Raw genomic sequence first — 14,737 nt, 5'->3', positions numbered from 1 at the left:
CCTCACATCTTTAATAGGTTTTTAAAATTCAAGACTACCCAAAAACGATTTTTAAAAGAGAATAGAAATTTACCTACAGGATAAAATATTCTGATTATAAAGTACGTTGAATTTAAAAAATGTTAAAAAAATAAAAATTACATTGGGTTTAAGAAATGTTAAAAAAAATAAAAATATATATTTTCTGAGAAAGATGACTTCAATTAAGAAAATGGTAATCCAATTAGTTTTTTTTTTAATTTTTTTTTTCAAATCTCTAATCAATAAATTTTAGACATTCAGATAAATAAAAAAAAACTTAATTTCTAATCAATAATTTTTTAAATCAAGTTACTTACTATGTGATATTGACATCATCAAAATGATACGTTAACATGTTATGTAAAAGATTACATGGTATTTATTAACTTTCATCAATCAATGGTTAATATAAAGAGTTTATTTGATATAAAATAAAAATTTTAAAATTTATTTGAAAGTAATAAAAGAATAAAGGTAAAGTTGATTTTTTTTATATAATTTGAAGGCTTATTTACGTATTTAGCTTTTTTTTATATATATAGAGGATTAGCATACATTATTACAATTAATCCGAGATTTTAACGACAAATTAAAAAACAACTTCAAGTCTTAAACAAACTTTAGACCAGCCCAAAAACAGAGAGGTTAAACCACAAATAATAAGAAAAATTTGGAACACTCTCTATAGATTGAGCAACTCACTCAACTTAAACTGAAGAAACTCGAATTAGGGATTTCAAAGAACGCGATCGGTAAGTAAAAAAGGATGGAGTTTTGTCCAACTTGTGGAAACATGTTACAGTTCGAATTGCCACACATGGGTCGGCCTTCGAGGTTCGTTTGCCCGACTTGTCCTTACGTTTGTCAACTCGAAAACAAGGTATTTTAGTACGTAATGTCAAAGTTTGTTTTTTGTGTTTTTTTTAGAAGTTTGTTTTTTGAGTGATTTTTGTGATGTGGGTTTTTAACAGGTTAAAATAAAGAGAAGGCAGCATCTTGTTAAGAAAGAAATAGAACCCGTTTTCAACAGTGATGATATGAAAATCGGCGGCGCTGAGACTGATGGTAAGTTAATTTTCGCACTGAAATTGGGTTTTTTTTTTCTTTCTTATGATTTACTGAATGGTAGTGAAGCTATTGTTATTTGATTTGTTGATGTCAATCGAAAACCATGATTTTATCAGATTAATTTGCCTTTTGTTTTTCTGGTGTTGTTCATGCTTGTTGTCTATGACCTTTGTGTGTTTATAAATTGGAATTTTTGGTGTTTATTGCATTTGTGGGAGAGATGTTCAACCAAAAGTTATGGGCAAAATTTTATATTCTTGTGTGATTATATGGAATGCACATGCAATTGTTGAATATATAATAGTACTCTTGATGTAATATAATTATCTATGGAAGACTTAGTTGTAGTCATGATTATTACAGTAAGAGGTCTGTACTATTATCTAGAGCTAGATGTGTAGTTAACGAAGGTAGCTGGTGGTGGTCATTGAACTGCCATTTGTTTTTCAAGTTTATGCTTCAAAGATGCTAAAGAAATAATTAGTACTCGCGAAGATGCTATATGATGGTTGGAAAAAGTAGAAAGCCAAAATTCTGTAAAATATGTTTAGTTATGCGGCAGGAGAAATGGCCTAAAAGTTAAAAAATCATCTGTTTCAAGAAAAAAGCCATTCAGTGAAACTTGGTTGGGATAGTTAATTAGATTGCAGGTTAAGGTTTTAAAAGAAAGTGTGATTTTTTATAGTCGAGGAATGAGGGAACTGATTTTGTACAATTGACTTCACGAAGTTCTTTTAACTTTTTTCTATTGTCTAAACTATCATGTAATGATCTCTTGTTGTTGGAGCAGAAGGTTTGTGTAAACTATCATGTAATGATCTCTTGTTGTTGGAGCAGAAGGTTTGTGTAAACTATCATGTAATGATCTCTTGTTGTTGGAGCAGAAGGTTTGTAAAATTGGTCAGTTGAGTTAAGTTGAACTAAGCCACATTCATCTTCTAGGCATTTGGAAACTTAATTGTGAATTCTGTACTTCTTTAATTAAGTTAGTGTCTTAATTTTTAAATTTCTATGATAAAACATTATTAAGTAATTCGTTCTGTAGTTGTTCCTCCTACTGGTTCTTGATTGCTAAATGATGAAGTCAATTTCGGTGGCAGATAAGACTTGACACTTTGCATACAGATCTCTCTTATTGTCATTGTTTTATTTTCTTGTCCTCTTTTAAACCTTCTGTTTGTTTTTGGCAGCAACATGCCCTGCTCCTAATTGCGGCTTTGGGAGGGCCTATTTCTCGCAGATACAGATCCGGTCAGCTGATGAGCCAGCAACAACATTCTATCAGTGCTTGCGCTGTGAAAAGAGATGGCGTGAAGATTAAGTTCATGTTATATTAGATGAAATTATTAGGGTAATGTAAGGATAGACACTATGATAGGCTTCAAATTTTGGGTTATTTTTCAGCCGTAGTTTGTTTTTGAGAACCTGAGAATTGCATTGGCAAAATTCTTAATTATCACTTTTTCAATATAATTAGATTGGATTCTTGATTCTGGGTTTAATTTGTCAGTTGGCATTTTGCCCCTGCAATTGCCAAGGAAGATATGGCATCGATGCCTGCCAAACCTGAAATTTCCATCTTCTTCCTGAGTCTGTGAATCTTTAAAAAAGTCAATCCAATCCAAAACATGAAGCTTGAAATTTAGCAAGCGTATGCTATTATTGATAGCTTACTGGCTTTCTGGTGCTGATAACCAAGCAAACAATAGGCATGATAACTAAGAGGTAAGGCGGCGCTGTCAGCTGTTGTGCAAAATTATATACATTACAATTCCCATTCCCAACAAAGACCAGAAAGTGAGGTTCTGAGCATAAAATTAGATCAAGAAGGATCACGACTACCCAAAAAAAAAGCCAAGTCCAATGCAAGAGGGTTAAATTGATGTCATCGCAATTTTTAAGAGGGAAAAAGTGACAAAACAAACAACAACGTAACATAACAATAAGAAGAAAATGATTCATGTTCTTAATCACTGATCAGCCAACTTTTTCTTTGCCACCCATCTCTTTTTAGTAGCCTCTAACGCCTCCTCCCTCATCCTTGAAAGCTCTTGAAACCAATTTTGATACTGTGCCTCAATTGCATCAAGCTCCTGCTTTAATTCAACATCCAGATCTTTGTCCACTGTTATCAGGGATGAGCAGCTACTTGACATGCACATAACATTTGATTCTCTGCTTAAATTGGGGAAGGAGAACCCTGAAGTCTTCACAAATCCATTTAATGGTATGCACTCTTCAGCACTGCTATCATTTCTTCTTGAGTTGCATTCATCATAATAAGGATCCTGAAGGTCTTGTTCAGAGATATATCCTCCTAAATCTTTAGACATTCCATTTATATTCGAATCAGCAGCCTCAGACGATCTAGCATTCTTTGTGGAAGTCTCCTCAACCATTATCTCTGAAACAACCGATGCATGTGACTCTTGGTCTTCCAAAGAAGAATGATAGTCGTTATGGAAACCATCTTGGGCTTGAATGACACCTCCTTGAAGGCTTGTATTTAGACCAGAGACAATGTCTTTTGCAAACATCACTGCAGGATCAGTAGTTCGCACTGAATCCCATGGGCATGCCATTGAGGTTTTGCAGTTTCCGGAAACTGAAAACTCACCGCAGGGACTTGCAGTTCCAGTCGAGGGATAATCAAAGGAGGGCTTCCAACCAGGTAGAAGTTTCATTATCAAGTGATCAATAAACTCAGCTATGAAGGCAACATCATGATCTGTTAACTCTAGCTGTTCAACCATCTCAGCTGCAACTGAGAGTGCGGTATCAGTATCAAGGTAAAAGACAAAATGTATGTTTCTTACTCGACCTGCAAGTATAGCAGTTAACTTCTGTGTTATTATACCATGATCAGGGAGCAACTAAATGTTTTAAGGTACTACAAGCGCTTACCACAAGAATCAGCAATACGTAAGGTCAATGAAACTGAGTTATCATCGTCCTTTTTCCCTCTCAACCTGAATTCATTGTTCTTGTGCATTCTCTGGAACTCCAAAACCGGAAACTGAAGACTCTCACTATTGCTTCCAGTGCACATGCTTACAGAAAGCTGCTTATAGTCAGTATCTATGTCCATGGACAAAGGTCCTGATGCAGGTAAATTTGCAGGTACATTTATTGCTTTCAAACTTGGGTTGGGTAGTTGCAGGGGATCTCGGATTGGTTCCTTTGGGTTCTCTACTTTAAGAAATGGATCATCCAAAAGCTCCTTTGCAGACAATCTCTCAGATGCTGGAACCAAACATTTCTCGATGAATTCCTTTGTTTGTGGATCGACCACCTTACTCAGGGAAGCAGGTTTAATACCCTGAATCAAATTCACCAAAATATAAAAAAAGGTCACAAAAAGCAAGTCCAAAATGAAAAAAGCCCTGTTCATAATGCGAATAAGCAGTTGAGAGAAGTACTTACGGAGATAACTTTCTTATAGATCTGTGCTGGATTTTTGCATTCGTTATATGGATACTCAAAAGTAACCATCTCTAGCATACACATTCCAAAGGAGTATATATCTATCAGTTCATTATATTCCTCTTCATAGAGCTCCGGAGCCATAAATTCAGGGGTACCTGATGAAAAAGAAAAACAAATTAAAGATACTTATTAACTTGGCTAAATCTGATGCAGCATTTTGACAATAACAATTCTTTTACCAATAACACTCCGAGCAGTTGACTGCTGCAGGACAATTGCCAAGCCAAGGTCACCAATTCTAATTTCTCCATTATTCCCATTAATAAAGATATTGTCACACTTTAAATCCCTATGAATAATAGGCGGGACATGACCGTGAAGATAAACTAGGCCTCGAAGAATCTGCCTTGCCCAGTTCTTTATGGCCTTCATATCCACGTTTTTATGCTTCTTTCGATATCTGATAATGAAATGATACAAATTACTTCATACAGAACAGCATTGATTAAAAAGAACAAAGTTAAACAATCAACAGGTGCCTACATCCTGAGACTCCCAGATGTGAATAGCTCAGTTATCATGTTAACAGTTTTCTTCTTGTCATCCACCCATGAATCGTATAACTTGATGATATTTTCATTTTTCAATGATCTCAAGAGATGAACTTCAGAATACAATTTTTCCAAATCTTCTGGCGACCGCAGGACATCATCGATCCTTACTTGGTTCCAAGCAACTTCTATTCCATCAACTTCATCAAATGCCCTATAACTGCAACATTGTAAACAAATCATTAAAGACTGTATCCAAGTTGTTGCTAAGACCAGAGAAGATAAAAACCATACACTGTCTTGAATGCACCCTTGCCCAAGACTTCATCAAACTGTTACATAGAAAAATAAAAAACCATTAACATTTTTTTTAATATTCCATTATATTTTTGAGGGAAAAAAGAGGCCTAGCTCAATTATTAGAAGCCCAAATCTTTGTCCTAAATGTCAAAGATGTTACATCAGAATGTAACTTTATTTTATCTCAACTATTGCATTTGTGAATACAGTAATATTGAAATAAGTAAAAATAGATCCATACCCGAACGTAGCGACCCGTAGGATCTCTTTCTACGAAATCGGGCTCTGCTTCTGAAGTATCAACCATTCCATCATTCGATGGCAATACCAATCCTGACCCAGAATTCATTTCTGCTAAGAACCAAACAGCTACCAAAAAGACAAGGAAAAATTTGTATATGTTCTTCGTTTTTCAAATTTTAAAAATGTTTTTCTTTTCTAGGGGCGTGCAGAGGGAGGGGGACAAAGAGAGTGGACTAAGCGATCAAAGAGATGAAAGCGATGGCCGTTAAAGGACCAGGTTGTGAAAGAAACGACGACGTTGTTGTTGATGGTGCTCAGAGAAGGCTTCGGAGGCAATGGAGAAAGAATCGAATGCCCACCGCGAACGGAATCGGCATTCGAGTACGGCGACGACAACAGCGTCGTTTGGAGGCAATGAACTGCGTTTACAATTCATAACCCCAAGTGCCTTGTCTCGCAACCCCCTCATTTCTTTACACCAAACCCAGCTTCTCCAATACCATTTTATTTCTCAAACCAAATTCTCTTTCAAAAAAAAAAAACAAAACCAAAAGAAAAATAATAATAATAATAATAATAGATAGGGAGGCTGCGATTTGGGGTTTTTTCTTTTTTTCGAACGGATGTGAAAGAAAAAAAAAAGAACAGAAAAGAAGAGGGGATTATGGTGATAACAGGGAAAAAAAAAAGAAAGAGGTTGAGAGACAGCTGTTGGAGTGGATGATATTACGGGAATGCGAAAGAGAAGCTTTGAACAAACACTTGTACGGGTTGAATTTCAAAGGAGAGCTTGTAACTAACGTTAACACTTATTTTCTGTTGGTACAACTCATAGTACGATTTTGATTTTTCAATCACCTTCTGGCCTTGCGACTTGCTTTTGATCAAGCGGTTGAAAGTTGACCTTTTGCCGCGCCGCCTGTTCTACTTTTCTTGTTTTTTTTTTTTTTTCGTGGGTAATTGTGACCAACGGCCTTCATTTTGTCTTGTGATTAAACCGCACCGTTTTAAGCTGTCTATTTTAAACGCTCGTGGGTCGTGGGTTTATATAGCTGCAAGATCCTGTTTTGGAATCCGTTTCTATCCAAAATCCCTTTCTTTAAAAAAAAAAAGAAATTTACTTTGTTAATTGGTCAAAGTAACATGAGAAGTCTCTATCTTTAAGCGCTTTTTTCAATTTAATTCATTTACTTAATATTGTAATATTTTAATTTATTAATTTCAAAATTTATTTTAATTTAATTTATAATATTTTTATTTAAATAGATCATTATAATGTTGATATTAATATGATACCAGATGTTGAAATGAAATATAAAGTAGGTTAAGCTATTGACAATATCACGTTACATTTCAAGTTTGGGTTGCTAATGTGACAGTACTTCAAGTTTGAGCTTTTTTTTTTTTTTTAAGTTTAGACTTGAATTACTAACATGACAATATGTCAATGATCGTAGTTTGTTGGCCGTGGGTATATATAGCTGTAAAATCTTATTTATAGAATTCATTTTTGATTCAAAATCCCTTTTTTGAAAAAAAATTCACTTTGTTAATTAGCTTCTAAATTCAATTAAATTCAAGGATAAGGTCCATGACAGTGATAACAAATTTATTATTATTATTGTTATTATCATTATTATTATCATTAAACTTGAGTTGATCCTTTTCTTATAAAATTACATAAATATATTATAGTCGATTTAAATCATATATTAGTAATCATCTCTTATTAGACACAAGGACTTAATTAATTTATTTTTTAAAAGATGCATGAAGATCATTTAAAACTTCATCCTTTTCTTCTTTATTCTCGACAATAAATTTAAGGTCTGTTTGATAACTAAAAAATGACTTGTTAGAAAAAAATTTTTTGTGTAAAATGTTTTATTGGAAATTTTGATATTTTCTATTGTTTAGATAAACTATTGAAAATATTTTCTATTGTTTGGATCATTTTATGAAAAATATTTTCAATCATGGAGTTATTTAGATGTTAAAATAATAAATAGAAGTTGATTACAAAATAATATTAATATTTGATTTTCAATTATTTGGGATCAAAATTAAGAATAGAAATGAAAATTGACAAAATCAATAATGATATTTTTCAAAACATTTAACCATATATCTATAATGAAAATAAACTCTAATTTTCAAAAAAAAAATTTCATCTTATCACTCTTTTATCATAAGTATAAAAATATAAATATTCATCAATAGTGTAAGATATCCAAAACCTATACTTATAAATATATATTCATCAAATGACAATTGTTGAAATATTTTTTATTATAATTCTTAGTAAGATTTAAACTTATTATAAATGTGTATTCATCAAATAATGATCATTGAAATATTTTTTATTATAATTATTAGTAAGATTTATGCAATTTATACATAAAAAATTTAATTGTATTGAATGGTTTTATTAATTTTTTTTTAATTTTAATAATATTGTATAATTTAAATATTAATATTTAAATTAATTTTTTAAAGTTAAATATTAATTATTTTATCTTTTTAATATTTAAGTTAAATATTAATATTCATCAAACTTATATTCATAAACTTAATATAAAAGTGTTTTTGTTGTTCTTTGAAAAATGTGTTATACTCTTAAAGGATATAAGACATTTTTTGTGATTAACCCTGTTGACTCGTAAAATATTTTATATCTAAAATTAATTTTTCGTCTTCAAAACAAATATAAATCCCGAAAATGTTTTTTGAAAAATATTTTATTGTAAAACAATCAAACCCTTATATGAAATTCATTTTTCATGTATATAATTCATAATTTTTTAATAAAAAAGGTGATTAATGCTAGCAAAACACACGAAATATTTTCATCTACAAGGATAAGAAACCCTTTTCGTTTTAAAATACCGAATAAACTTTAGGTAGTAGATATTTTGTTGTAGTATAAGAAAGTTATAACGTTTAAAAAACTCCTTATCTATTTAATAAAATACAAATAAGTTTTTATCTTTTCATTACTTTCAATTAAATTTTTATTTTTTTATTTTAAATTAAATAAAATTTTATAATTAACTATTGATTAATCACCATTAATCAAAATATTATTTATTTTTTTATATCATGTGATATTAATGTGATATGTTTAACATGATCACGTGAGTATAAATAGACAAATATCGAATGATAGTTATTTAAGTACTAATTATAAAAATTTATTTGATAAAAAATAAAAGTAATTTTTTTCAATTGCCCGGATCTTGTTGAATCGTTTAGAAAAACATGATACATATATAAGTAATACTTATTATCAGAAAATTTAATTGAACATACACACTTCAAGATGGTGTCGTGGTGTAGTTGGTTATCACGTCAGTCTAACACACTGAAGGTCTCCGGTTCGAGTCCGGGCGACGCCAACGTGTAAGTTTTTATATATTTATTTTTTGCGCTTGCCAAAGCCGCAAGCCAATCAAAAATTAAATCCGACATGATGACAACTAGAGCTGTCAATATGGGCTGGTCCGGTCCAGTCGAGCCCCAGCCCTTGTGGGCTAAAAAATATGGGTTGGGTCGGGTTAGTCTATTTTTTATATGAGTTATTAAAATTTCAATTCAACCCACCCTTTGTTAGTCCATGGGTTGGATTCATTTTTTTAAAAAAAAAAAATTTAATTTTTATAATTTTACTTGATAAAATTTTTATTAATAAAATTATTCTATGATTTAATTCATAAATTGAATAATAAAAATATGTTACAAATAAATAAATTATACCAAATATAAAAAAAGAAATAAATTACAAAATAAAATTTAAATCTTTAACACAAACTACTATCTCATAAACATAAGTATATAACCAAATAATAAAAATTTCAAGACTCATTTATATCCTCCTCAATCTTCATTCTCAAGTAAAACATTTAAATCTTGTTTAGACAGCAATGATGTCTCAAGGTTTGAATTATTATCAATTTATCATCTAATATTTATTACCATAAAAAAAAAAGATAACAAGTTTTAATTTAAATTAAAATTTTTAATTTAACAAGTGAAGATTAAAGATATTGAAATACATAAAATAAACAATACTATTGATAACTAAATTATTGATTTTTCATAATTAAATATATAAAATTATTAAATTAATTAAAATTATTTTTTTAATCCATAGAGCTGGCCCTACCTCAGTCCACATCAGCCCACTAATTTGGTAGATTGACCTATTTAGATCTGGTTCAAATATGAGTCAAAAATTTTCAACCAAACTCACCTCATATTTAATAAAAAATGGGCCGATCTGATGGGCTCGGCCCATTTTGACAAGTCCAATGACAACAGAGGACGGAGGGAGCATGGTGGACCAGAAGACCACATGATCTTTACCTGAGAGTCCCAAAGTCCCTGACCTCCATCTCTTCATCTTCTCTTTCAAAAATACAAAATAGAGTTAGTCCGGTCAATCGTATTCATTCCCCTCTCATTTCACTTTCTTCCACTCCCTCCTTCTCCTCGAACACTCTATTTCCCTCAATATCTAATGGAAGCAAAACGAGAAAGAAAATTCTCCAGAACCAAACAGAAAGCTGACTTAACCACCATCCTCCGAAAATCGTGGTACCATTTAAGGTTGTCCGTGCGCTATCCCACTAGGGTTCCAACATGGGATGCCATCGTGCTAACGGCAGCTAGCCCCGAACAAGCGCAACTCTACGACTGGCAACTCAAACGGGCCAAGCGAATGGGCAGGATCGCTCCTTCCACTGTCACTCTCGCGGTTCCCGACCCCGACGGTCAACGGATCGGATCCGGGGCTGCCACGCTCAATGCCATTCACGCCCTCGCTCAACATTACGAGAAAGTTGTTCAATTTGCAAACGGTGGAAGTGCTGGAGATTGTGCGGTTAGTTTGATGGGTAAAAAGCATATTTTGTTGCTTCATGCTGGCGGGGATTCTAAAAGGGTTCCATGGGCGAATCCAATGGGGAAAGTCTTCTTGCCGCTTCCTTACTTGGCTGCAGATGACCCTGATGGTCCGGTCCCGTTGCTTTTTGATCATATCCTTGCAATTGCTTCTTGTGCCCGACAAGCTTTCAAAGATGAAGGTGAAAACTTGGATTACTTCAGATGTCGTGTTACGGGTTTTGAGTTCCCTGAAAATGTTTTTACTTTTAGGCTCTGTTTTGCTTATTGTTTTTAGTTATTTACTTGCTAAAAGTTGAAAGTAAATCGCAGTAAAAGAGTTGGTTGCTCTTGTAGTATTCTCTTGGTCTCAGGAAGTAAAAAGTCGGAAGTACATTGGAAACAAATATAAAAAGTAGTAATTTTTTTAAGACTCAAAACTAAAACTGTACTAATTGTTAGATTACAAAATGCATTTAGTTACATCATATAATCATTTGTTTATTTATGATCAATTATGATTTGCTTTCAATAATTTGTTTTTGTTTTGTAGCAAATTTGTTTGTAGCTTTATAGCAAATTTTTAGGAAGAAGTAAATAAGTGAAAATTAGTAAGAGCAAGTCAAACGCATTTTTTGAGTATCTTTTCACCTTTTAATAATTCTTTCTCTGCAAACTATATGCGCTTATGTACTTTTCTTTTTAATCGCAGGTGGAATATTCACTATGACTGGAGATGTTCTCCCATGTTTTGATGCCTCCACTTTGATTCTTCCACAGGATGCATCTAGCATTATCACTGTGCCTATAACTCTTGATATAGCTGCTAACCATGGTGTCATTGTGGCATCGAAAACTGAGATTCTCGAGGAAAGTTACACAGTCAGTTTAGTTGACAACCTCCTGCAGAAACCTAGTGTAGAAGAGCTTGTTAAGAATCAAGCAATACTAGATGATGGTAGAGCATTGCTTGACACCGGAATAATAGCTGTTAGAGGCAATGCATGGGTGGAGCTTGTCAAGCTTGCATGTTCTTGCCAATCATTGATTTCGGAGCTTCTGAACAGCAAAAAGGAGGCAAGCTACTAATTCTCATTTCTGTCTCTAAGTTTGTAGCATAGTTACACTGGCTGTGTCATATTGTTAGAACTTCTAGCCTTTGGTACAGAAATCAACATTTGCACAATTCTACATACAACGTTTAGGTACTCTTAAACTTCATCTAATTCTAACAGTTTCAAGCTTTTGATACATCCTTGTACTTATGCAGATGAGTTTGTATGAAGATCTTGTGGCAGCTTGGGTACCTGCAAAGCATGATTGGTTGCGACGGCGCCCCTTGGGTGAAGTATTGGTCAGCAAATTGGGAAAACAAAGGATGTTCAGCTATTGTGCATGTATGTTATGCGTTGTTTAAAGCATCAAAACCAAGCTAAAGTTCGTCTTGTTAATATTTTTAGGATTTGGTTTATTCATGTTATATTGTCATTTTTTCACTACAGATGATTTGCTGTTTCTGCATTTTGGAACTTCAAGCGAAGTTTTGGATCACCTTAGCGAAGCTGATTCAGCACTTGTAGGTCGAAGACACTTATGTTCCATACCAGCAACAACTGTGTCAGACATTGCAGCATCTGCTGTTGTTCTTTCCTGCAAAATAGCAGATGGTGTCTCAATTGGTGAAGATTCCCTAATATACGATTCAAATATTTCAGGTGGAATACAGATTGGTTCCCAGTCTATAGTTGTTGGTATTAATGTTCCAGAAGACAGCAATAGGATGACAGATAATTCAGTTAAGCTCACGCTTCCTGATCGCCATTGTCTTTGGGAGGTTCCTTTGGTAGGATGTACTGAAAGAGTAATTGTATTTTGTGGCATCCATGATAACCCAAAGAATCCACTTACCAGCGATGGGACCTTTTGTGGGAAACCCTGGGAGAAGGTCATGCATGATTTAGGTATTCAGGAAAATGATCTGTGGAGCTCAACAGGCGGTCAGGAAAAGTGCTTGTGGAATGCAAAATTATTCCCCATTCTGTCTTACTTTGAGATGCTTAGTGTGGGAATGTGGTTGATGGGCTTGAGTGATGGAGAAAACCAAGACTTTCTTTCCTTGTGGAGAGACTCACAGCGTGTCAGTTTGGAGGAGTTGCATAGATCAATTGACTTTTCGAAAATGTGCATTGGGTCCGGTAATCATCAAGCAGATCTTGCAGCTGGAATTGCTAAGGCTTGCATTAACTATGGCATGCTTGGGCGCAATTTATCTCAGTTGTGTGAAGAAATTCTACAAAAAGAGATTTCTGGAGTCAAAATATGTAAGGACTTCCTAGCCCTTTGTCCCAGACTTATACAGCAGAATTCTAAGATTCTTCCCAAAAGTCGGGTATATCAGGTACAAGTTGATCTTCTTCGAGCATGTGGAGAGGAAAAGAAAGCTTGTGAGTTAGAGCATAAAATTTGGGCTGCAGTTGCTGATGAAACTGCATCAGCAGTTAGATATGGTTTTGGAGGTATATTCAAGTGCATCTGCATTGATATTATATTGGGAAAGTTTTTATATAACTAAAGGCTAAAGCTGTTAAATACAACTCTAAACAATCACTCAAATCTTTGTACATTTGCATCTATATGTATTATTGCTTCTGTATTTCTCAAAGTTCTTTTCCTGGTGAAATGCTTGTCCTATATCTGAATCTCATATCTGATCCTGTTGGTCTTTTACCTGGGTTTACTAATTGTTTTCTCCCCCTTAGAGCATCTCTTGGACTCCCCTGTCATCAAGTCTGTTTCAGCTTGTGGGAACAATAGCCATGATGGCTTAATGGATCAAACTTTTTGTCCAAGAATGGCAAAAGTAGAGTTACCCGTTCGAGTAGATTTTGTTGGTGGCTGGAGTGATACTCCTCCATGGAGCTTAGAGCGTGCTGGCTGTGTTCTGAATATGGCAGTGAGCTTGGAAGGTTCTCTTCCAATTGGCACTATTGTAGAGACAACTAATTCAAGTGGAGTGTTGATTAGTGATGATTCTGGAAATGAGCTACATATTGAACATCTTACTTCAATCCTTCCTCCCTTTGATGGCAATGATCCTTTTCGGCTTGTCAAATCTGCACTGCTGGTGACTGGAATTATTCATGAAAACATTCTAGTACCTAATGGCTTGCGAATAAGTACATGGGCCAATGTACCTCGGGGCAGTGGCTTGGGGACTTCTAGCATCTTAGCAGCTGCTGTTGTGAAAGGACTTCTGCAGATTATGGATGGTGATGATAGCAATGAAAATGTTGCCAGACTTGTCTTGGTACTAGAGCAACTCATGGGAACAGGTGGTGGCTGGCAGGATCAGATAGGAGGTTTGTACCCTGGGATTAAATTTACTGCAAGTTACCCTGGAATACCACTGCGGCTCCAAGTCTTCCCTCTTGTGGCATCTCCTCAATTGATTTCAGAATTGCACCAGCGGTTGCTTGTGGTCTTTACAGGTCAAGTAAGTAGTTCAGCCTTTCTTGCAGTTTAGTTTACCCTTCATGTATTTGCATCTTCAACCTGATGATCAAATTTTATAATTTTATATACTTATTTCTTATTTATTGACTTCATTTTTGAAAGATTTTTATCTTAAATGTTGTTCTATTATTATCTTGAAGGTCCGACTTGCACATCAAGTCCTACAAAAGGTAGTCGTTCGATATCTTCGAAGAGACAACCTTCTTGTATCCAGTATCAAGCGACTTACTGAATTAGCTAAGATAGGGAGGGAAGCTTTGATGAACTGCGATGTAGATAAGCTAGGGGAGATTATGTTGGAGGCTTGGAGGTTGCATCAAGAACTTGATCCTTACTGCAGCAACGAATATGTTGACAGACTTTTTGCATTCGCTGACCCTTACTGCTCTGGCTTCAAGCTTGTGGGAGCTGGTGGCGGGGGCTTTGCACTGTTACTTGCCAAAGATGCCATGTGTGCCACAGAATTGAGAAACAAGTTGGAGAAAAACGCAGAATTTGATTCATTAATATACAATTGGAGAGTCTACTAATTATAGACTACAGAGAGGATATAATACTAATATAAAGGAAACGTTTGATTCATTACCACAATCCATAGCTGTTTTTCTGATTCATTAAGGCCGAGATGATCTAGTTCTTTGGTGTATTATAAATCTTATTCTTGTACAAAATTTGAAAAAGGAACGCTAGAAGATGAATTATACTATTTTATTTGGTATTCGAATTGTATGGTTAAT

At 34.1% G+C, this 14,737-nt stretch overlaps 3 protein-coding genes and 1 non-coding gene across 4 annotated transcripts; 3 read left to right on the top strand and 1 right to left on the bottom strand.

Annotated features, from left to right (window-relative positions):
- Window positions 1-652: 652 nt before the first annotated feature.
- LOC110414108 (DNA-directed RNA polymerase III subunit RPC10-like) lies at window positions 653-2,577 on the top strand. The gene is made up of 3 exons (XM_021425172.1): window positions 653-901; window positions 993-1,086; window positions 2,280-2,577. The coding sequence occupies exons 1-3, from the start codon at window positions 788-790 to the stop codon at window positions 2,408-2,410; spliced, it is 339 nt and encodes a 112-aa protein (XP_021280847.1). The 5' UTR covers window positions 653-787; the 3' UTR covers window positions 2,411-2,577.
- Window positions 2,578-2,941: 364 nt separating this feature from the next.
- LOC110413643 (serine/threonine-protein kinase WNK8-like) lies at window positions 2,942-6,413 on the bottom strand. Its single transcript, XM_021424537.1, has 7 exons — window positions 5,608-6,413; window positions 5,361-5,398; window positions 5,059-5,286; window positions 4,755-4,975; window positions 4,513-4,670; window positions 3,994-4,408; window positions 2,942-3,910 (listed from the first exon to the last, which is right to left on the bottom strand). The coding sequence occupies exons 1-7, from the start codon at window positions 5,713-5,715 to the stop codon at window positions 3,060-3,062; spliced, it is 2,019 nt and encodes a 672-aa protein (XP_021280212.1). The 5' UTR covers window positions 5,716-6,413; the 3' UTR covers window positions 2,942-3,059.
- A 2,517-nt stretch (window positions 6,414-8,930) lies between these two features.
- Window positions 8,931-9,004, top strand: TRNAV-AAC (transfer RNA valine (anticodon AAC)). Its single transcript has one exon. It is a non-coding gene; the product is annotated as a tRNA-Val (tRNA).
- A 997-nt stretch (window positions 9,005-10,001) lies between these two features.
- FKGP (L-fucokinase/GDP-L-fucose pyrophosphorylase) lies at window positions 10,002-14,718 on the top strand. The gene is made up of 6 exons (XM_021424026.2): window positions 10,002-10,690; window positions 11,200-11,564; window positions 11,758-11,884; window positions 11,990-13,003; window positions 13,247-13,980; window positions 14,141-14,718. The coding sequence occupies exons 1-6, from the start codon at window positions 10,126-10,128 to the stop codon at window positions 14,528-14,530; spliced, it is 3,195 nt and encodes a 1,064-aa protein (XP_021279701.2). The 5' UTR covers window positions 10,002-10,125; the 3' UTR covers window positions 14,531-14,718.
- The last annotated feature ends 19 nt before the right edge of the window (window positions 14,719-14,737 follow it).

This window comes from Theobroma umbraticum, unplaced genomic scaffold (genome assembly GCF_002168275.2).
Source record: "Theobroma umbraticum cultivar Fairchild unplaced genomic scaffold, ASM216827v3 scaffold_4.1, whole genome shotgun sequence".
Taxonomy (NCBI): domain Eukaryota; kingdom Viridiplantae; phylum Streptophyta; class Magnoliopsida; order Malvales; family Malvaceae; genus Theobroma; species Theobroma umbraticum.
The sequence above is the reverse complement of the archived record's forward strand: the minus strand, read 5'-3'. Positions and strand labels throughout refer to the sequence as shown.